Source organism: Tiliqua scincoides, chromosome 8 (assembly GCF_035046505.1).
Source record: "Tiliqua scincoides isolate rTilSci1 chromosome 8, rTilSci1.hap2, whole genome shotgun sequence".
NCBI lineage: Eukaryota > Metazoa > Chordata > Lepidosauria > Squamata > Scincidae > Tiliqua > Tiliqua scincoides.
Genome location: NC_089828.1, coordinates 6,146,311 through 6,167,800, shown reverse-complemented (window position 1 = coordinate 6,167,800; position 21,490 = coordinate 6,146,311). Strand labels below are relative to the sequence as shown.

The 21,490-nt window shown below is 44.8% G+C and overlaps 1 protein-coding gene and 1 pseudogene across 1 annotated transcript in view; both read left to right on the top strand.

Moving 5' to 3' along the window:
• MCTP2 (multiple C2 and transmembrane domain containing 2) overlaps positions 1–21,258 on the top strand; it is an 89,356-nt gene extending 68,098 nt beyond the window's left edge. The window contains 5 exon segments of the mRNA XM_066634895.1: positions 7,322–7,363; positions 12,355–12,464; positions 14,821–14,930; positions 17,835–17,932; positions 21,071–21,258. Of these exon segments, the coding sequence (XP_066490992.1) occupies positions 7,322–7,363; positions 12,355–12,464; positions 14,821–14,930; positions 17,835–17,932; positions 21,071–21,139 (429 nt within the window). The 3' untranslated portion in view covers positions 21,140–21,258.
• Positions 17,177–17,293, top strand: LOC136659552 (5S ribosomal RNA; annotated as a pseudogene).
• Positions 21,259–21,490: the final 232 nt, after the last annotated feature.

The following is a 21,490-nucleotide window of genomic DNA, read 5'->3' as shown; positions in this document are numbered from 1 at the left end:
GTGCCAATCTCTGCTAGCCTGCTTGCCTCCACTAGTCCTCCTTCTCCTTGCATTCCCTGGATTGGAAAAGGAATAGGGGAGCAGAGAGGAAGTGGAGAGGTGGAGGGGAGGAGAGTGCTGATCTGGAACATGGGGAAGTGGGAGGAGCAGAGGTTGGCACCTTATTGGGTAAACTGGGACCAGTAGGTCTTGAGCTGGCCCTATGTGAAACACCATGTGACCCTGTTCTCTACTTGTGGGCAGTCCATATAATTCTCTGACTCTTGTGGTCAACATAACTATGCACAGGGCTGTCCTTAGGAACTTCAGGGCCCAATGCAAAACATTTTTATGGGGGGGCAGGCCCCCCCAATTCACCTGTATGGGCGGAAAGGCACCCAGCAGTGGCATCACCGTCAACTGCTTTTTTTTGGGGGGGGAGGGGGTGATTTCAAGCCAATTGGACCCAGAGGCAGGTGGGAGGGAGAGTCCAGTGGCAAAGCTCCGCTCACCTTGTTCTCCTTGCAACACCTCACCTTGGAAGATTCCATGCTGCAGCATCAGTGAGGTGCCAGCTGTGGGTGCTCCAATCACTGCCCCATTGTGGGATCCCTCTGGGTGCGGGGCCAAATCGGTCCAGTTTCCCTAAGGCCAGTCCTTACTAGGCACTCTGGTGGACAAAGCAGGCCACGGTTCTTACGTTTGCGGTGACCAGAAAATGCACCATCGCAATCTTTAGAACTTCTCCCAGCCAAATTAATTTTACACAACCATAATTCTTAGAACTTGCTGCCACAAGATGTGGTGAGTAGTGTAGGGCTAAATTATACCTTGTGTTAAGTCCACCATGAGCATTGATGGACTTAGCTTTTGTTTAAAAAAAAAAATAAGAAGATCAAGCTTCCTACTGTGTAAACAGACACTCCACCTTTCATATTGTGAGAAGCATTAATCACCAGGTGACAGGGCATGGCAGGTTTACAAAGCCTGGTATTGGGATGTGTGTGTTTTCCCTTTAAGACTGCAATGATCGATGGAGGGATATGAAGGCAGGTGGACAAGTAGCACTTTTTGTAGAGCAGTAACTAATTTTTACACATCCCTTCTACCTATCCCCCCCCTCTCTCTTTCTGGAAAAAGTGGATAGGGAGAAGTTTTAACCTTTTCTGATAACTCTAGAGGAAGCTGATGGACAGGGGGAGTTCAGCAGGGAGCACCTCTTCTCCCAGTGCATCTTCCATCTGTGCCAGGAGGTGTGATGATGGTCACTAGCCTGCATGGCTTTAAAAAGAGACAAATTCATGGATGGCATCTCAATCAGTGACTGTTAGTCGCAGTTACCTCCAGGTTCTGAATCAGCTTAGCTCTTCTGAATACCCAATGTTGGGAAGCAAGAGCAGGGAAGGGCTTCCTTGAGATAAGTGACGCTGTGCAGTGGCATCACTAGGATTTGCGTCACCCAGTGTGGGAGGCCTGTGCATCACCCCATGTAGTGGGGAGCCTCTCAGCCTGCCTTGACTAAGGCAAGTTCCCCTACTTGCGAGTAAAAGCGGCCACATGACTTCGTTTCGGGCTCAGACTCGCAGCTGGGGGGGAGCTTCTCGGGTGTTTTTTTGGGGCTGCATTCATTGAATTGGGACCATTGTGGTGGTGTTCAATTCCTCTCAGCCTGCCCTTTCCAACGGACTATGGGAAGTACGCCTGCTCACGAGTAAACGTGCGATACGACTCACTTTCACTTTCCATAGGGCACCATGCATTTTTCCTTCTGTTTTTTTGGCCATAACTTTTGAACGAAAGGAGCTATTTCAATTCTGTTTTTTGCACTGCACTCCACTGGCCATTCTGCATCCAACGGTATATGGCATGACATGGTAGCTCCTAACCCCACTATGTTAGCACGTCCTCCCCCCAGGGTGCATCACCCCCCTGCGCGTCACCTGGTGCGGCCCGCACATCCCCCCTGCACCCCCTAGCAACGCCAGTGACGGTGTGCTATGAGAAATGGGATGTTGGACTAGTAGGAACTTTAACCTGATCCAATAAGGCTGTTCTTTGTGTGTTTTTTCTCCCTTTTAAAACTGATCTGCTTAAGAGCATTGCAGAAGGTGTGAGAGATGCCTGGTTAGGCATGACGTGACACTCATCTTGCAAAGTCTCTTATCAAATGGTTTTTGTGGTCCTTTAGAAACATGCAAACTGCATTCAGCTCAAAACGAGAGCATTGGAACAAAAGAGGTTTTCTGATGCACATGCATCATCCTACATTCCATTGCCTTTAGAGGCCCCCCTTTGTTTCCAGCCTGTGGCATTAGCCTTGTGTAGTTGCCGTGTATCGGAAAGTATCCACGCTCCTGTGCTTAAGACACCTTGCTTTTACTCTTGGAAATAAACGCACGAGCTGACCTTGTCTCCCACCGGTATGTCTTTGCGTGGCATCCCTGCCCTTCTGAAGTGGGTAAAACCTACTGCGCAAGAGCCTCTTGAGGGTGACGCGAGGTGAGGTGTTGCAAAAATGAATTCTTTTCAACACAAACACTAGAAGTCTGCACAGAACACTTAAGGCGGTGTTGGAAAGAAATGGAATGCCTCCTTGTCTTTCATCTCCTGCTCTCTGTGACTCTGTCCTATTGAAGCAATGTCACCTCCAGTGATTCACCTTCCCTTTCTTAAAAGAAAGGAGACTTTGTTTTGCCTGATTGGAGTGTAATTTTTCTATTGCTTTATGTGCAGAAAGCATGAAAGGAAGCTGATGTGTCCTGGAGCCAGTGCCTTTTGTTCAGGCCCTTGCTCCTGATCTTCCTTGACTCTTCTGGATATGTTTGGAGACTGTCCCCAAGAGAAGATGGTTGCAGGTGGGGGGCAAATCACATTTTCAGTTTACTATGTCAAGCAGCCTGGATATGATGACAAATGGTGAGAAGCTGAGTAATCTTGAGACTCGGTCCCAAGCTAGAGTAGTCCAGACAAGAGCTATCAGGACTCTTAACAAGTCTCTTATTACATCTGGAAAATGGGAGGTTTCCTCACTAGATGGAATTTGGGGCAAACCCCTCATTAAGTAGAAAAGGAGATCTCTTTTTCTTAGTTAAAAAAAAAAAACAACACACAATAAAGTACTGTGAAAGTCCAGTAAACCCAATGAAAGCTGAGGTAGCAGATTTAAAAGCAATTGTTGTCCATCATGCACTCTGTGCTTGGCACATCAATGTCCCCCTGAAATCCCAAAGATTGTTTGCATTGGCTGCTAAGTAGGTGATGGATGTTATGATTCTCAGTAAGTTTAGTCGATAACCATATTTGCTTACAGAGCTTCCTAGTCACCCACCCTATATTATTTGCAGAAGGTTTGTTTGGTTGCACTTCCCTAACAGCTCAAGCCTGTGAATGTCTATTCAGAAGTACGTTTAATGAGATTTGCTTCTGGGTGAGTGCACATAGGATTGCAGGTTAAATATCCTTAAGCCAGGAGTTCCCAAAGTATGCATCACAACTCTGTAGGATGTCCCTTACCTGTTTCCCCAGACGTCACCATCTTGGATTTTGCAAGATGGCGGTGACCAAATCCTCCCGAGAGCCAGAGCACTTTGTTCAGGCACGTGTTCCTGATCTTCCTTGACTCTTCTGTATGTTTGGAGACTGTCCCCAAGAGAAAATGGTTGCTGCTGGTGGTGGTGGGGAGGGGGAGTCAAATCACATTTTCAGTTAGTTTTCCATGTCAAGCAAATCTCCTGAGATTTGGGCACTACCATCTTGCACCTCCTGAGATTTGGTCAGATCCAATATGGTGGCGCCTGGCTCAAGATGCTGTGGTGGAGAAATGACCCATGTAAGTTTGAGAACTCCTGCTTTAAGCTCTTGTAATTCCAAGGGCCTAGGTCCAGAATTGTGGAGAAGACTTTCAGATCTCTTCACTACCATGAGATGTGATACCACCCTGGTAGACTTCCCAAAGTGCCTGTTTAATTTGACTGTTTAAGGCCTCCAGCAGGTGTGGCTTCAATAACTACTGAGTGACATCACATTTATCATATGAAGCTCAGTAATTGCCAAGTCTGTAACTGTCTCTTCCGTGGCAGGCAAACACCTTTAAAACTATCAAGTCTTCTGGCTTCCCAATTGGTTGATTTTAATTGCTGGTCTTTTTTGGCCTTCCTGCTGGTTGTATTGAGTTTACTGAATTCTTGCTGGGTTGCTTTGGATGAGACCATCCAGGATGAAGCTCAGAATGAGAGCAAACTCCAAACCACACCATTACAAGCTGACAATAAACAACAGGTTTATTGTCTTCAGTCTCCGCCTGCATTGAGTTTGCTGGACCATGGTACTTCATATAAATTATTATTATTATTATTATTATTATTATTATTATTATTATTATTATTATTATTAATAAAATTGTATATGTATTCAATGACAAATTTGTCTCGAGTTTGATCTAGTGAGAAAAATGCCCATATTCCAGATATAAATAAATAACTGGTTCTGTTTTATATTTCTGCCCTGTATGCCTTAAGAATTTTAATCTGATTTTGTGTTTACTGTTTGTATTACTCTGGTGTATAAGCTGGAGTATGTCAGCTGGGATTTGACAAGTTTGTAGCTTCTCTCCCCCCCCCCCCCCACCTTTAAAAATTGGGACAATGTCCTCTTCAGTCTTGCATTACCTTCCCTGCCTTCCAGGATTTTTCAAAGATAATTGAGAGAGGTTCCAAGAGCATATCAACAAGTTCTTTTAGTTACTCTAAGGTGTGGTTCATCCAGTCCAGATGATATGAATTCATTTAGGCCACTTAGATTCTTCTTAATCCATTCCCTTGGTCAACAGGCCAGCAGAAACATTTGCACAATCCCCCTTTTGAGAGAAGCTGCACAAAAAGCAGGAGCTGAGAAGTTCTCTTTGTCTCCAGACAACAGTTCACCACCTTTACTAAGCAGCAATCCTACCACTTTGTTCCTCTTTCTAATTCCTATGAACAGACCTTTAAAAAGTTGTTTTTGTTCCTCATTGTGTCCCTGGACAGCCTCAGTTCATACTGAGCTTTAATATTCCTGACATCTCCCTACAAGTCTGGGCTACTTGTCTTTTTCTGTCCTTTTATATCTTCAGTTTACCACTAAGCCTTTTGCGCAGTCATTCTGGTTTTTTGAGATATCTCCCTTTTTTTCTTTCTCCTTGGAATTATTTTCGATTGCGTATGTAGTGACTGCTTTTTTAAGGAACTCCCATTCCATGTTGTGTTCCTTCCCCCATTAGTTCATCTATCTATGGAATCCTGCTTATGTTTCTCCAAGCTTATTAAAATCAGCCTTCTTGAAATCCAAGGTAGAGATTTCACCATGCTTGCCCTCAGCTCCCCATACAACTGAGAATTCTAGCATTTCATAGCATCTTTTCCCAAAGCTCCTAATGTCGGGGTTATATCGTCCAACCTGCCTGCTGTTTGTTTGATTGATGGCTTTATGCATTTTAATATGTTCTTCTAATACTGTCTTGTATCAGGTCTTGGAAGGTTTCCCTTCTTCTGTGGAAGGAGTAGACATGAAGTCCTTGCAGACTCTTGCTGCAAGAAGAAGGAAACCTTAGAACACAATGCCCAGTGTTTGGGAGCTATTAGCCGAGGATTTTTTTTTTAATATTGTCCTTGTTGAGAGTGTTCACTGTCATCTTTCCCTAGTTCCTAGACAACCTGTTGGGTGTCTGAGTACCCGAAGTATCAAACCACTTGTTGGCTGTTGGTGGTTTTATTCTTAGGTAATAATTTAGCGGTATTATTATTGGGTTTTAATGTTTGTTGCAAACTGCCCCTACGGACGAGATAGAAACTTCTGAAATACATGATTATACTAACAATAAACTCCACTTCCTCCTTCCCTGCCAGAGTCGGATTTTCCTCTGAGTCCTGCCCCCACCACCCCAACTTCTTGATGATATTGTAATTTTTTGAATAAAACAGCTTTTAATTGTACTTTGGCCCATCTCCACTGTTTTGTGTTTAAACATTTTCATTGCTTTTCAAAAACTACCTATTCAATCCCTACCACTCAAGCTAACCTAGAGATCTTTTTATTTTATACGTTGCTGTCAAGGAACATACATTGAAAGCCACTTTTGTCCCTAAGCTCCCATCATAACCCTTTCCTTTCTTTCTTTCTTTCTTTTTTTTAAAAGTGAGTGGAGTGATAATGCCATATAGAACTTTGAATCTGATTCTTAAGATTGATTATGTGAGCACTAATGTGTTTTCTGCCCCCTAATGTTTTCATAATGGCCCTAAAGGGAGAGAACAGTCATTGAAACAAGCAATGAGGGTAGAACGAACTGAGTGTAGAATTCTCAGCCTTGACATGCCGGCTGGTTCATTTCTCAGAGCAAGAACAAAGACACTCACTGGTGGTAAAAGTTGGCAATGAATTAAAATACAATAAAGTAAAATCACCCGCGTGTGCCTGCACACACGCAACTTTTTGATTTCCGAGTCGCAAGCTTGCACCTGCAGCCGACAGCTTTGTTGTAGGTGTGGGTCTTGGTGGAGGGTTGTTTTCAGCTCTTGTAAAAGAAAACCTCAAGTTCAAAGGAAAAAGGTTCAACGAGGTCGCAATAATAGGTTTAAGTCATTTCCTTTTCAAAGGACCATGATGCAAAGATTTTGTTGAGACCTGGCAACAAACCATGGAGGGAAAACAGGAGGGAAACATAAGTCTAATGGGCCAATCCTACTGCGAATTGGGCTGTTGTACGGAGCCTTTTACGACAGCGGAAGAAGCTCCCGTGGTTGTAAAATGGCTGATGATGGACCACCGTCATGGAGTGCTTGGTTGGCAGCCATTTTTGGAGCACTGCATTAACTCCTGGTCTAAATTTGGGAAAATGTGTAGGTTCTCCTGGGAAAATAGGGATGGATTGGTCATGGAAAATAGGTTAAGCTTGGAAAAATTCATTCTTTTCTTTAAAAAAAATGTAGTTATTTAAATTGGCAGTTAAAAGGTCAAGATGGTGGTTTTTAAGAACATTCAAGTGATTGCTGTAAGGATATAATCATCTCTTTTAATAAGTTGATTTTTTTCATTAGAGGAGTGCTGTTGTTGATATGATGATGAGTTATGATGCCATTTATTTATAAAGTGTTTTCAAAGGAATGAGAGGTAAGTGATACAGAGCTGTAGCATGGACGTTGATGGACCCAGGGTCTGAGTCAGTTAAGGAATCTTCCTATGTTTACCAGCTTGGAGGGAGCCCCCTTGCACAAGCTCTCCTTGGAGAGAGGATTCCATGTAAATAGCATTATTTATTCTTGCCATTTGTTCCAAAATGTGTTAATGTTTTTCATCCTTTTTCAAGGACTGCATGGACATAGAAGAGGATGAAGATGATGATGACAAGGTAAGAGTGCTAAATGGGGAAAGGAGACAAGTAAATTGGATGTAGGGTAATATTGTGGCTAAAGAGAGAGAACTATAAGTCAGGACTTACCTGGTTCCCATCTCACTAGATGGCCTTTGGCAAGTCACTTTCAGTCTCAGGTTTCCTCATCTACAATATGGGAATAGTTTGCGTTGGCAACCTTCAGTCTCGAAAGACTATGGTATCGTGCTCTGGAACAGCATCTAGTGTGGCTGAAAAGGCCAATTCGGGAGTGACAATCCCTTCCACACTGGGAGCAAGTGTAGTCTGTCCCTGGTCTGTCTCCCTGGCTGTGGGCCTTCCTTCTTTGCCTCTTGGCCTCAGACTGTTGGCCAAGTGTCTCTTCAAACTGGGAAAGGCCATGCTGCACAGCCTGCCTCCAAGCAGGCCGCTCAGAGGCCAGGGTTTCCCACCTGTTGAGGCCCACTCCTAAGGCCTTCAGATCCCTCTTGCAGATGTCCTTGTATTGCAGCTGTGGTCTACCTGTAGGGCGCTTTCCTTGCACAAGTTCTCCTTGCACATAGAGGAGATCCTCTGGGATCCGCCCATCATCCATTCTCACGACATGACCGAGCCAACGCAGGCGTCTCTGTTTCAGCAGTGCATACATGCTAGGGATTCCAGCACGTTCCAGGACTGTGTTGTTAGGATCTTTGTCCTGCCAGGTGATGCCGAGAATGCGTCTGAGGCAGCGCATGTGGAAAGCGTTCAGTTTCCTCTCCTGTTGTGAGCGAAGAGTCCATGACTTGCTGCAGTACAGAAGTGTACTCAGGGCGCTTATGGGGATAGTAAGCCCTACTTAATCTTACAGGGTTGATCCTTAATGGGGATAGTAAGCCCTACTTAATCTTACAGGGTTGTTAGAAAGACAATATGATAATACATGGGATATACTTTGCACACTCAGAAAGGGCTGTAGTATGCTTATTATAATTTTAGGTGCAGTTTAGAGCAGCAATTTTCAACAGTGTTGAAAATTGCTGAAAAATTCATCCGGGGTTCTGCAGCTTTGTTTCTAGGGCAACTGTCTGTACTACTAATAAATTGTCTATCCCTTTTTCTCCGCTGGCAGAGCCAGCAGAGGAAGAGAGGACCAGGAATTTGTGACTACAGGCAGTTGCCCTAGAAATAGAGCTGCAGAACCCTGGATGAGTCTCCCAGAATTGAAATCACAAGAAGTGAAGACCAGAAGTCCTTCCGCTAGCTGCTGACAGCTGTAATTTTTCCCTCACCATGAAGCTACATCTTGTTGTACCAGTGAAGTTCTGGTAATAAATAAATATAGATGGTGATTTCCAGCATGAGACCATCAAGTGGTAAAGATGGAATGGGATTTGGAGGAAGTTATCAGCTCAACCCTAATTATTATCCCCATGTTGAGGTTGTCAGTTGGGAAGCTGGCTAAAGCAAAGAGATAGTGACTTTGCTGAGGACACCTAATTAGTTTCTGGGCCAGAAGGATGCACCTTCCAAGATCAAGTTCAGCTGAAGCACCCTAGATCCTTGAAGAATTTGACTCGAGGGAAGATGTGGCATCATCGGTTATGTGTGTGTTCACTTTAAAATTTTCACAGTCTATAAGGAAGAGCAATGGAGTTTTCTCACCTCTTTTTGCAGTGTAACTGAAATCTCTGTCAGCCTTTTGGTTTTCCAAGACGGCAGTTTGGAAGAGCGCTGGAGAGGTCAAGGCTTATTTGCTGTTAGAGGAACATTGGCATATTGCTATTTTAGAGTCATGTCACTGAGACACACAAAAGCAAACTTTATAAAATACGTTTTTTTTTCCCCCTTGATGCAACAACTCCTAAAACTTGGAAAAGGTGCTGGCTGGGATTTGACACAGAAGGTCATGTTTTCTATCAAGTGTGTGTGTGTTCCATCAAAGTGTACAGAGCGGGTGGAGGGGAGGGAGAGGTTTCTTGGATTCTGCTGCATGTCAGACATAACAGACCATGATTCTGGGAATTGTAACACACCCTTGGAGACTAACTGTTTACAACTTAGAAACACATAGACACTTAGTGCAAATACAGAGGGGTAGATTAACTCCCTTCCATCTGAATGATCAATCTTTAAAATGGCAGGGCTGAGTTGCCAGCCCTCTTTCCCATACACATACTGATAGAGGAGACTATGATGGAGGATAAGAGGGGTTCATTCCCTGGGCATCTCTTTCAATGAATGCTTCTTTACAGTGTCACCATTTCTGGCTCAAGCTCAGCTTCTTCTGCAAAAAAAAGACATCTGAAGACTCCCCTTTTCCTAGGGCTGTGTTTTCCCACTGACTTTGCTTCCAGATGTGCTAATATGAGATGAAGTAGCAGTGCGTCCCTGTACCATTTTGCATTGCCTTTTGATTAGAGCAAGGACACATGAAAATGCATTTCAGTTTTCATGTGGGAGTCATGCATGTTTGGTGGGCAAAAAAGGGTCATTTCTCTGTCTTGTGTTCATGACCTGGTCCCCATGTGAACAGAACTGTATGGAACCCTTCTCTAACTAGGCTTCCCTCAAAAGCTGATTTCTCAAAAATCAGCTTTTGAGCTAACCCTCAAAAAGGTTAGGGAATGGAGCAGTCCCTGAATTACAGAGAAGGGAAAATTCAGGGAATTGCTTCAGCTTTGGCAACAAAGAAATACCAGTTGTCTTTTCTAACCAGCTTCGCAGTGAGTCTGAGTGGAGTCAGGGTCCCTTTATATCCTCTTTGTAAGCTCTCCTTCAACCAGGTCAGTTATCTCTACACTCTTGCATGGTCACATGGTCTGGGAGCAAAGAGTCTCCTGTATGTAACGCCAACACCCGAACTATACTCTGTGCCTGCCTCATTCTGTGATTCTGTGACTGTGCTCCTTAGCATCACTAATTAAGACCCCCTCTAGTTGGTCTTGGCTCTTGCCTAGTCTTTGTCTTGCCTGTGACTCCCCTTCCACAGTGCAGCCTGTGGATCTAGTACACCTTGATTTGGGGGGGGGGGGTGGGCTCTCTGCAAAAGCATAATATTATCTCCCTCTGTGCCTATATTCCTGCGGAGGGTTCCAGATCCACTCAAGTTGTGAGACAGTTACAGTATGACAAACACCAAGCTGTGGGAGCAAATGCCCCAATCTCTTGTTTATATGCTTGACCAAAGTTGAGCTCTCAACTAGAGAGAGGCTGCAATAGTTGACCAAGGTCTGACTTGAATGTGAGCTCTGAGGGTTCAATAGCACCTTAAAGAAGAGGTGAGGCTTAGTAGGAACAGACATCTCCTACTCAGACTAAATTTCTCTGTGGAGTTCAACTCAGGAAAGAAGTTGTAGAGCTGAACACTGTTCCACTGAGATGAAAACAGCAAACCACTGCTGATCACCTGTTTGCCCCAAACACCTTCACGGTATGTGTGTGTCTCCATCAGAGTGGCTTGCCTTGATCCTGAAATTGTTATTTGCAGCTGGGGATTGTGGTCATTCATGAACTTCCACGACCCTTGGCTACAAATGACAGCTTCCAGGCTGAGGGTTAGACTGACTTGGAAATAGGCCAAGCTATGTTCTGATTTTGGTGGGGGGAGTCGCTCAACTTATTTCCGAGCCAATCCAGTGCAAGCCATGGGATACTTGCCTAGTGCTAATCTCGAGCATTTTGGCCTCCCTGGGGCAATGGCCATCGCTCTCCTTTCCCAAGTTCAATCTGAGGTGAATTACTTGGTCACAAAAGGATTTAAATCCTGGCTCTGTTCTCCTCTTTAAAATTATTATTCTTTGTCTCCAACTTGCTTAATCTCCGCCCGGCCCTCTTTTGTAGTTTTGCTCCAGCAATTAATAGAGAGAGGAGGACTTCCTTTGCTGAGGTTATGTGGGGAAGATTTAAAGTAACACACTGATTGTATAATTAATTCTCGGCTGTAAATTTGTTTTGATGGTTTTAATTCTTTCCCAGAGGCGAAGGGATACTTTTATTCCATCCAGAGTGCCACAGTAGCTGAGAAAAAGTTCAAGTCAGGAAAGAGATATTGACGAAACAGAAGCCTCTCTGCTCAAAATGAAAGAATAGGTTATTGCTAGACCATCAGCAGCTCAAATTAATTGACAATCCAGTGGGTTTCTCATTCTTCCACCCCTCCTTTTTTCTTTCTCCCCTTCTCTTTTTTCTTTTTCTTTTTTCACATTATAAATCGAATGCCACCATCATCTTCTTCTGAGAAAGATAAATGAAAAAGACCCATATCACTTTCAGGATGTCTCTCCGAATGCATCAGTGGCTTTGTTTTAAGTTCATCTCTTGGTCCTTGGCTGTCTGGATAGCTGCAACAGAAGACGTAATGTTATGTGCGTTAAATTGTGTTATTGCCACGTTTCTGTAGCACAATCTGAGATGTGTAAACAAAGCCAGCGGGATGCAGATCCGGCTGTCAGATGATATCCTTCACAGTTCCAGGTTTCAAGAACAGGCTTGCCCGGGAAGACGGTCTATTTATGAAATTTCCATTGCCACAAAGAATTGGTCGCATCAGCAAGACGGAACCGGGCAAAATGCTGAGTGGTGTGGGTGGATCTCTGAAGCCAGGGCTCAACTGCTTCTCTTTTGGAAGCTGTGCCTTGCAGCCCGGGAGCTTGCGGCCAGTCACTGAGGGGAGGGGGCTGCCTTTTGCCAGCCGAACTGGAACGACATACTGGTCATGATGTGTTTCCAAACCTGCCTTTACTAAGATAATGTGGGGGTATTTGTGGGTGGGAATTTCATTATACATATCAATGTCATTTTGTTGAAAATAAATTAAATTTTCCATATGGGCACCCATTGTTGTGTGTGTGTGTGTGTGTGTGTGTGTGTGTGTGTAACTTTGCTGCAATTAACACTGTGACCAAACACAAGTTAACAAGGGAGTTAACCTCCCTGACAACCCTTATTCTCTGGGACAATTTTAGGAAATATGGATCTTATCTGTTTGTGTTTCTTCTTTTCTTTGTCCTGCCCTCCCCTTCATCCAGGAATCCGAGAAAAAAGGCTTAATAGACAGGATCCACATGGTTCAGGATATTGTCATCACTGTCCAAAATCTCTTGGAGGAAATAGCATCTTTTGCAGAAAGGATAAAAAAGTGAGTGAGGATTTTCTTTACAGGCTCTCTTAAAAATGTCCAGGCATTGTAACTTGACCAATGATAGCTTAAAGAATTAAGTGTGACTTGCTGGAGTCAAGCACAGAACAACCTAAAGATCATTTCTGCCACTGCATTTCCGACTCACAGGTGACAATAAAAGTCACTGGATGAGAATATTTAGCCTCCGTATTGTGCTTTCTGAGTGTACCTCATGTGCATTATTTTGATGCAGCCCTCACAAAGTCTTGCCAGGTGATACGTATTTGTACATTCAAGTTGTCAAGAATTCCCTCTTATTCACCTGTTCCAGTTGGTGGATCCTGGGGAATCGAGTAAAAATTAAGCATATTCTGCAAGTTGGCAGTCTGTCTATGCTGGATCAGGTCGAAGGCCCAGTGAGTCCAACTTCCTGTTTCCCATGCTGACCCAGCAGCTGCCCGTCTTCTGAAATATGCTTCCTCCAGAGTCTTGTGAAAGCCCCTAGCATAGACACAATTATCTGGGAAAGCTTTGGTAGGTGGGAAGCTTTGCTGACTGTTTTAGGGATGGACAGAGTTCCCAGGGCCATTTTGGGGGATAGTGTGTCTGAACTGGACTTCATGGGAATGCCTGAACTTGTGTCTAAGTAATTATTTTTGGCCCCCGAATTTTGAGCTTCTGGAAAATTGTGTTGCTGGCATTTAGAAACCTCTATGCCTTGGTTCCCAGTGGTGACCTCCCCAGGATGTCCTGAGAGTGTGGTGCTTGCCAGCAGATGCTTGGCGTTCTGGAAGTTTGGGGTTGACATGATTTAATCACATCTCCCCTGACCTTCTGAGCTTTTGCATTCCTTTTAATGCAAAAAACCCAACACCGAACTGTGCCCGTTTCGAGATTGGGGCCCAGTCACTTCATGTTCTCACCAGCGAATGGCGAAGACACCATCGTTGGTGAGAGCAAAAGGTGGCTGGACCTGAAGCAGACTGAAGATCACCAAACAGAGGCTTGGGTAGTGTGGTGACACCCGTTGCGGCCTGTGGCAGCTGCGACCCTGTTGTGAGGCCACTGGTTGACATTACTGCAAGCTACAGGTCACTCCAGACTCCTTGACTTCAGCAGCAGGTGTGTGCCATCCCTTTTCAGATGGGCCTTGCTCCCCCACAGCAAGAAGATGAGTGAACTTTCCCTCACACACACTAGCATAATCATGTAATCCTCTTTTTTCTTTTTTTAACATACACATGGAAATTGAGACTCGCCAACAGTTCCGCTTTTTAAAAGGACAGCCATGTGGGGGTCTAATACTACAACAAATCCATGTGTTGTGATTCTGCCACATCTGCCCCAGCTGTGCGGGAAATGTCCAAGGGACATCTTCTAGCCATCTGAACAGGGTACTGTTCTGTGTGCAGCTGGGTAGCAGGAAGGCTCAGAACATCGGGTGACTCTAAATTCTGGCATTCATGTTGATGACAATGACCCCTAAGAACCCAGAAGGGCATTAATATGGCTGCCCTGCCTAATCCTCCAGGAATCCCATTGTAACTCAACAGTAACGTGGCTATTAACAAGGGTGGTGGTGGTGGTGGGGGGGAGTCCACCGAAGTGGTTTTAAACAAGTGTCATGACAGTTTAGACAAGCACTTCCATCTGTGTAACCCCTTGTGTCAAAGGGACTTTTTAAATAGCTCTGTTTGGTGACTTTAAAAATAGTTTCCATGTGTTTCTGAGCCAGTTCTCACCCCTGCTTAGATTTAAATGGTAAGGTCTTCATTGAGGCTGAGAAATGCATTATTTCCTCTTGTCATTAAAAAAAAAAATGAATCAATTAAGACAAAGTGTCCTTTTATAGTCCCTTCGCACCAGCACCCCGTGTTTGGAGTACCTCCAGGGACATCTCTGGGTCATCTCCTTGTGACAACCGATGCCTTCAAAAGGCTGAGTGCTTGTTTGTAGAGCTTCAGCATTAGAGCCAAGTTGCTTAGGCCAGGCTGTGTCCTGCTCTGCCCATTTCATAAGACTTCTTAAGTTTTCCTGTTTGGGATTCATTGCAGGTTTCGTGTTGCCAGGCTGGATTAAAGGTGGATTCAGGCTCAGGGCACCTGCTTTATTGTTTTCTAGAACCCAGAGGCAGAGCAAAATAGTGACTGAGAGGTGGAGCCCTTAGCATACTTCACCCTATGGAGCCATGCATTGGAAGCTTCTCATGCAAGTGCAGACCTCCATTGGAGCCCCTGAAGATCAGGGATCTGTAGCAAGGATCCTGTAGCATTCTTGTAGTGGTGCATGGAATATTATTTAACCTATTGGGCTTGTATCTGTGAATACTGATCAATTCTCCCTCCCCCCTTTTTTTATTCCTGTTGCTCCACAGTACCTTCAACTGGACAGTTCCTTTCCTCTCCACCTTGGCCTGCTTAGTACTTGCAGTGGCAACAGTCCTGCTATATTACATACCTCTAAGGTACATCGTTTTAATCTGGGGTAAGTCAGCCCTTCATGTGTGACTTTTTCCAAGGGCCCAGCGCTCTATGGTGGAGCACATTCTTTGCATGGTAAAGCTTCCCAGAATCAATCCCAGTGTCTCCAGTCAAAGGAATGAAGGCTGGGGAAAAGCCTGTCTCTGAGACCTTGGGGAAACAAAAACGGGCCGAGACGTATTGGGCTAGATCGGTGATTTTCAACATTTTCCTTCCTGCGCCACCTTGATGTCTGTGGTCTTCTCTGTGGTCTCTGCCTCTTGTGATGTTAGTTCCATCTTGCAGGAGACTCTTCTGGCTTCTGTGACTCTGTAGTATAAAGTGTCCTTTTTGAATTGTATGAATTGTCTATCTTCCTCTGCCCTAGAAACAGAGCCATAGAACCAGAAGAGTTTTTCAGTACTTTCCAACAGCTGTGCTCCAAACTAATAAGAACATAAGAACAGCCCCACTGGGTCAGGCCATAGGCCCATCTAGTCCAGCTTCCTCTATCTCACAGCAGCCCACCAAATGCCCCAGGGAGCACACCAGATAACAAGAGACCTCATCCTGGTGCCCTCCCTTGCATCTGGCCTTCTGACATAGCCCATTTCAAAAATCAGGAGGTTGCGCATACACATCATGGCTTGTACCCCGTAATGGATTGGACAAAAGAAACTTGTCCAATCCCCTTTTAAAGGTGTCAAGGCCAGTCGCCATCACCACATCCTGTGGCAAAGAGTTCCACAGACCAACCACATGCTGAGTAAAGAAGTATTTTCTTTTGTCTGTCCTAACTCTCCCAACACTCAATTTTAGTGGATGTCCCCTGGTTCTGGTGTTATGTGAGAGTGTAAAGAGCATCTCCCTATTCACTCTGTCACTCATCCCCTGCATAATTTTGTATGTCTCAATCATGTCCCCCCTTAGGTGTTATGTCAACTCCCTCAGCATGTCTATGGACCTTTCATAGGACACTGCTGTGTCATGGCACACTGGGTAGAAAATCACTGGGCTAGCAGGACCAAAGGCCTGGTGCGCTTGAAAAGAACTTCACATTTAGAAAGCCTTGGGTTTATCTGGAGAACCACCTTCCCCCACATAAATCCGTCTCCTAGTTCTGGAGGCATTTCTTCAGGTACCCCACTCTCCTGAGGTCAGTTGTGGCTCCTGGAGAGAGACCTTTTCAAGGCAATGCCATTGTTATGAAGCTGTCTTCATGCGCTTGACCGTTGGCACCAGCTTGGCTGTTTTTCAGGCTCCAAGCAGAATCTGCCCTGTTCTCTTGGGCTCCTAATGAGAGAAGAGGTTTTTTTTTTTTAAAAAAAAAATAGGACTTTATTGCCCACAATGGAATAGAAACATTAGGAATAAATGAGTTTGCTAGTGGCAGGTAGAGCGGCTATAGGTAGTGGCGTTGCTAGGGGGTGTGGTCTGTACCAGGTGACATGCACAGGGGGGAGGTGACACTGCAACTAACCAAAAAATTTTAAATCTTGGCATTTTTGAATAATACCATCATGTTGTATATCATTTGATGCGTAATTTTATGTCGAATGCAAAGAAACAAACCACATTTAAATATCTCTGTTCTATCAAAGGTTATAGCCAAAAAACCAGCAGGGGGTGGGGCAATGGTACACCATCATACCCACCACCCGGGATGTTGGCCTGCCCACTGCATGGGAGGAGGTCCATCATGGGGGCGAAGTGCTGGCCTCCTGTACTGGATGACACAGACCCTAGTGACGCCACTGGCTGTAGGTCAGCAGTTGAGTGCCAAGTTTGCATGGTGTCATTCCCAGGTTCGCTGTCCTGTCTATGGTCCTCTATGGAGAAGGACCAGTGCCCAACATTGGTGCCAGTCCCCTAGTTAGCATTGGACTTAGGCACATTGGGTGTGCTGTCTCTGATAAATTTAATGAAACTCTTTTCCTCTTGACGGAATAGCCCCAACCTGCCACGTGGAGTCAAGTGGAACCCTATTGGCTTTCTGTGTCACCTGACCCTTCCTGGGTGGCTAGCTACAGTACCATTGCTTCCCCCTCTATGGGGTGATAGTGAAGCATTATTCAAAGCAGGCCAGCCACTTTCTCCTTTGGAAAGCTACCACGGTGGTGCAGAGACTATGGCTGGGTTACTGCTGCCAAAATCCCTGCTTTGAGACACCAGGAGCCTTCTATTAACCCTCACTCATATAAGCCTATGTATTCCATAGACTGAGGATGGCTTCTGTGCATGGGTATTGCTACCCACCTTGCTACCTACCTTGGCAGCAACTGTTACCCTGCACGTGCCCGATCTCGTCTGATCTCGGAAGCTAAGCAGGGTCAGGCCTGGTTAGTACTTGGATGGGAGACTGCCTGGGAATACTGGGTGCTGTAGGCTTATACCATAGTCTTTCGAGTCTGAAGGTTGCCAACCATATTGCTACCCAGGTACAAAGTACACATGTGCCCTAACACACATGCACCAGTTATTATGGGGTTGGACTAGATGACCTCTTAGGTCACTTCCAACCCTGTGATTCTATGATTATTGCTTTGTTCTTTTTAGATTGCACAGAACTCGGGCCCGGGCACGATCCATTCCCAAGAACAAATGCCTGCATGAGAAAGACACTCTTTGTTCTGTGCCACAGCTATTCCTGCTTCTCTACTGATTTTGAATAATGGGATTTTTCATTGCTGAGGCAAGCAGAGAGTGTCTTTGTAATAAACCTCCCACCACTTCCTTCAAGGAAAGATGTTTGTGAGTGATTCCACATGACAGCAACATGTGTCCAGCTTGTCTGTGTTTTCGCACTAATTTTTTTTCTTGTAAAAGTCCCCCCCCCCTTTCCTGCCTGAACAAGAAAAGTACTTTGTGCTGTGGAGAGAGAGAGTTACATTTTTCTTTGAATTGTGTCTTCTTCTTGTTTCTTTCCCAGGCATAAATAAATTTACCAAGAAGCTTAGAAATCCCTATGCCATTGACAATAATGAGCTGCTCGATTTTCTCTCCAGGGTGCCGTCGGATGTCCAAAGGGTAAGTAACGAATGTTGGCCTCCAACAGAGACACCAGGCCTGGCCCAAAGACCCACCAGGTGCAGTGACCCAGGAACGCAATGCAGGGCACCTTGACTGGCGGGTGGGCAATAAGACATCTGCAATAACCATAAACGGGCGGGGGGGGGGAGGGAGAAAAGGGAAGGAGGTTGCTGCAGGAAAAAGGGAGGTGTATAACCTTAATAAGTGTGCCCTCTAAGAATGACTGGGAACTTCCTCTTGTATACTTGTCTCTACATACTAGCATACCCCAGTATGCACAGAGGATATGTTCCCCCCCCCTTCCTGTGCATAACAGAAATCACGGATAAGGGGGAGCCGTATCTCCGCAGTTCTCCATGTTCCCACATCACCCGTGCCCTTTACCTTATTTATCTTCTTACATTTGTGCAAAGCCATAGCATGTCTTGCTTTAACCAAATACTATAAGCAGAAAGCTTACAGCAAGACAAGCAGGCAGGCAGCCTGCAGGCTGGAGCAAACATTAACAGGAAGCAGGAAGTTCACTCTTAGTCTCCCTTCTAGCCTGCTAGCCTGCTCTAGCCCCTCTAGTCTTCTAGCCTCCCTTCTTGCCTGCTCGTCTTGTCAAAATCTTTCTGCTTATAGTGTTTGCTGGATCCATGGAGACGGGATGTCTGTACATCCTACATCTGTGCAATATCTGTGTCACATCAGTATGTGGAACTGGGACCTATGATTATATCGGGATTTCCCATCCGCTTGTCCCTATATGCCTGTGTTGCATTCAATTATACCGTCTCCTTTATATATTCAAGTCAACAGAGGGAGGAAGGGACAACTTTCATCTGCTTTGTGTATGACCTCTGATGTTGATCCATCCATCCCTCTCTCACATGTGCACTGAGATGATAAAATAACTATGCAAACCTGAAATAGCTGCCCAAAAGTAACCATTGAAGAATTATAGGGATTTCTTGCTAGAGGATGAAGTGCTCTTGTTCAAAAACCCAGTGGTATATAAGCTTGCCTTATTTTCTGTTGTTGTGGTGAAGAGCTCTTGATGTGAAACCTTGAAGAGTGCCATGAGAAGTGGTTAGGAAGGCAAAGACAGTGCTGTCTTGGTTTTTTTTATCTATTTGTGTTTAGCTCTTTCCAATCTATAAAGTCATTAAGCTTGAGGGTATTTCCCTCCTCTTTCCTACTTTCTGCAACCGTTCTTTTCTTCTTGAGGACACAGGATTTGCAGTGTTAGTATACATTCATATTTTCAATGATAAGCTGCTTTTCTGTTTAGGTTGTATTTAAGGCTTGCATTTATTACAGTTGCGTGAGTGGTTTCCCTCACCCTTGGTGGGGAAGTTGCACCTCAAAGTGGGGATGTGGGGAAGAGAGCAAGATGTCCAGACCTGTTAGATGGAATGCATCAAAGAATGGATTTTTTTGCACCAGAAAAATGGAATTGAGAGTGAGGTTTGGTACATGTGTCATGCCCAGAGTCTCCTACTTGTGGTTTGGAGGTTGGATGCACTCCAGAAGTTCCTTCCCTTTCCCTGCCCCATTTTCTTCTCCAAACTTCCCCCTCCCATCTCTTTTTCTGAGATATCAGTGGTACTACATGGTGTCTATACTACTGTTGTCATTAACCCTGGGAAACTTCAAATCAGAATTTGCAAAGCATGTTCACAAAGCTTACCCCAGTTACTGAAATTGCTGGTGCAGATGTAAAGTGAAAACCGGTTAGATCTGAAAATGGAATGGGGGGGCCTTTACATGTGAGCAGGAGGGTGGGGGAAGGAGCCTGCATGGGTGCTCCTTGATCCTCTAAGCAGGCTGGAAGGTCAGGTCTGTTTAAATCCATCACAGGCCTGAGTTTGTGACTGTCATATTCACATCCCCGAATGGGAGAAATGTTGAATCAGCTACAGGGCACCCATTCATTTCCATAGACATGTTCAAAGGAAATGACCAGCAGGTTATGTCAAGAATCTTGTACTGAATCAACTCTAGTTGTTTCATCATGCTTTATATGAACTTCTGGCACGCATAAAGTTCTTTGACTGATTTCTTTTGGAGGTTAGAATGATCACCAGCCTTATTTCCCCAAAAACAGGGTAATGGGAGGAAAACACAGAAAAGTGGATAGGAATATAAAAATTTGTATACATATCCCAGATTGTTAGTGGGCCTATTTAGATAACAGAGGGAGATGGTTTGCCATTGAAGATATTGCATGCCTGGATTTGTTTAGTGTAGCTAACAAAACCTGCTGCAAATGAAATTTCACTAAAAAGGGGAAAAAATGGCAAGGGGGGATTAAATGTCAGTGCTGGAAATTCTGTGATAGCAGCTGTGTACACTTGTTGCATCAGAAACAACAGAGTGTCTTGTGGCACTTGGGAAGCTAGCAAATGTACTTGGGCATGAGGTTCACAAAAGCCTATTTGTCAGAAGCAGAAGGCAGACTATGTGTATTTGTGGGTTGGGAGGATCAGGGAAGGGGACTGTTTTTGCAGATTAAAAAATGAGCACACACACAGCAAAAGAAGAGCTCCTGCACTCGAGTCAATCAGCAAAAGACAACCAGATTCAGCCACAAGTAGTCATAGAGTCCTACAAGTCATGGGACTGCATGCAATAAAATAGATATCGCCTTGCCTTTCATGAGTGGAAAGCACTGAAATTTGCCACATGGGAGGCAACGCCTCTGTTTTGCTCCCGCTGTCCGGAATGGCTCCGAAGGGGAGGGTCCCGCTGTGAGGCTCCCTGCAAAACCTAGTGCTTTTCACCCCCTCTAGCTACACCACTGGGTGGGGAGGCTCCCTTTTCTTTATCAAACTTCAAGAAAGAGAGTGCAAAAAATAAAGTGAAATAAGGTCCTTCTTGCCACATGCCAAAATCAGGTGAAACCTTTCCCCGGTGCATCTCATTAGGAAAAAAAAAAATCTGGTTTTAATATTTTGGTTTTCAAGAAATGATGCATGACTTTTCAAATCCTTCCTGCAATTAATCCCCCATGTTGCTGTGTTTAGAGAATGATTCATTACTTTTGAACCTTCCTTAGTTTTCCCTGAGATTGTCCTTGGGGAGCCATTAATGCACCAGCGGAGTGAGCTTGGGTTACCTTGTTGCAAACGTGACGTCTGTTTGTTTTTACAGGTGCAACACGCTGAATTGAAACCATACAGCGGCTCTAGCCCCATTAGAAAGAAACGGAGCGCTCTCTAGGATGCAGAGCTCGGAATGTGGCATCCCCTCTCCCAGACACTCGTGCGCCCGGGGCCTCCCCCTCACCCCATTTGCATTGGATCTGGCCACTGCCTTACACCCCTGTTGCTCCATCTGGAAGACATTTTTTTAAACTATTTAATATGAAACCTATGCATCTTGCTGGATCTATTTGATTTGGCCCTATAAGTGGAGACACTGGTGTACCCTTCAGTCTGGATTTTGGAATACAAACCATATGAGGAACATCTTACTGTTTGTGTAATGAAAAGCGATTTTTTTCTCTTTTTCTTTTTGCTTTTGTTTCCCACAACAGATCAACAAGGCTGATGCAAGATGTCCTGAACTATT